Source organism: Sinocyclocheilus grahami, unplaced genomic scaffold (genome assembly GCF_001515645.1).
Source record: "Sinocyclocheilus grahami isolate Dianchi unplaced genomic scaffold, SAMN03320097.WGS_v1.1 scaffold660.1, whole genome shotgun sequence".
Taxonomy (NCBI): Eukaryota; Metazoa; Chordata; class Actinopteri; order Cypriniformes; family Cyprinidae; genus Sinocyclocheilus; species Sinocyclocheilus grahami.
In genome coordinates, this window is record NW_015505839.1 from 363,771 (window position 1) to 364,742 (window position 972).

General features: G+C 42.1%; 1 protein-coding gene across 1 annotated transcript in view; it reads left to right on the top strand.

Moving 5' to 3' along the window:
* tcp1 (t-complex 1) overlaps positions 1-972 on the top strand; it is an 18,252-nt gene that overhangs the window by 9,644 nt on the left and 7,636 nt on the right. Inside the window, exon 6 of the mRNA XM_016242472.1 lies at positions 921-966. Within this exon, the coding sequence (XP_016097958.1) occupies positions 921-966 (46 nt within the window). The remainder of the gene's footprint in view (positions 1-920; positions 967-972) is intronic.

Sequence of the window (972 nt, forward strand, 5' to 3'; positions counted from 1 at the left end):
TAATATCTCTCGAGTGTCTCCTACAATATGTTTCCATGCTTGCAGTCAAAAAAACGCTTGCGTTTTCTCAAAATATGCATTTAATATCACTTCATTTTCGTCATTCGTTCGAAGAAGTTCTGAGACTCAGTCTCTCTAAACCCCTCCTTTCCGTGAGCCTGCTGTGCTCTGATTGGTCAGATGGCCCAGTCTGTTGTGATTGGTCTACCGCGTACAGCGCGTGTCAGAAACGATACATCCACTGCCACAGATCCGTATTTTGAATGCTCGATAGAAAATAAACTGAGCACAGAGCTCATCTTTCAAGAGTTTTGTTTTGTGTTTTGTGTCGTCAGTAAAATGACGGGAACACAAAAATAGATTGGGGTTGTGCTTCTGTGGGACAGTAGAAAAATACAGTTTAACCACTGATTCTTTGCAGCCTCATCTTTCGGAAGTGAAAATAAAACTAATTTACTTTCACTGCATAAGACACATGATCTTCTCGACCACATGAACAAGCTACAGTGTTTGAGGACGGGTCAAGTTGTCCGTGGCCGGCCAACGTAGAGCAGAGGCAGGCTTTATGCAAATGTGTTACCCTGTGATGTGTATCCATTACGGAAGTAAGATTCGAATTACTGACGACTCGTTTAGGCTGTTCAGAGTCGATTCTTTCTTTTGGGAGACAAAAACTTTATTTATCTTGCACTGTCGGCTTTACAACTCTGCAGATAATTTGTATTCGCATACAGCTACAGTACGCACTGCATGAAAGACAATATTGGAAATGGCTTAATAGGGGCACTTTAAGTGATTGTAGCATTACAAGGCCGTGTAGAGAGTCTGCATTTCTTTTCAGAGTTTGAAATGGTATAAAGTGAGATGGGCATGGCCTGACTAATCATTTGAAAGGATGTTGCTCCTTGACGTTCTGTCAGTGATTCCGATTTTTTTGCTAATATGGTGGTGGACGCTGCCCTGGCTGTGAAG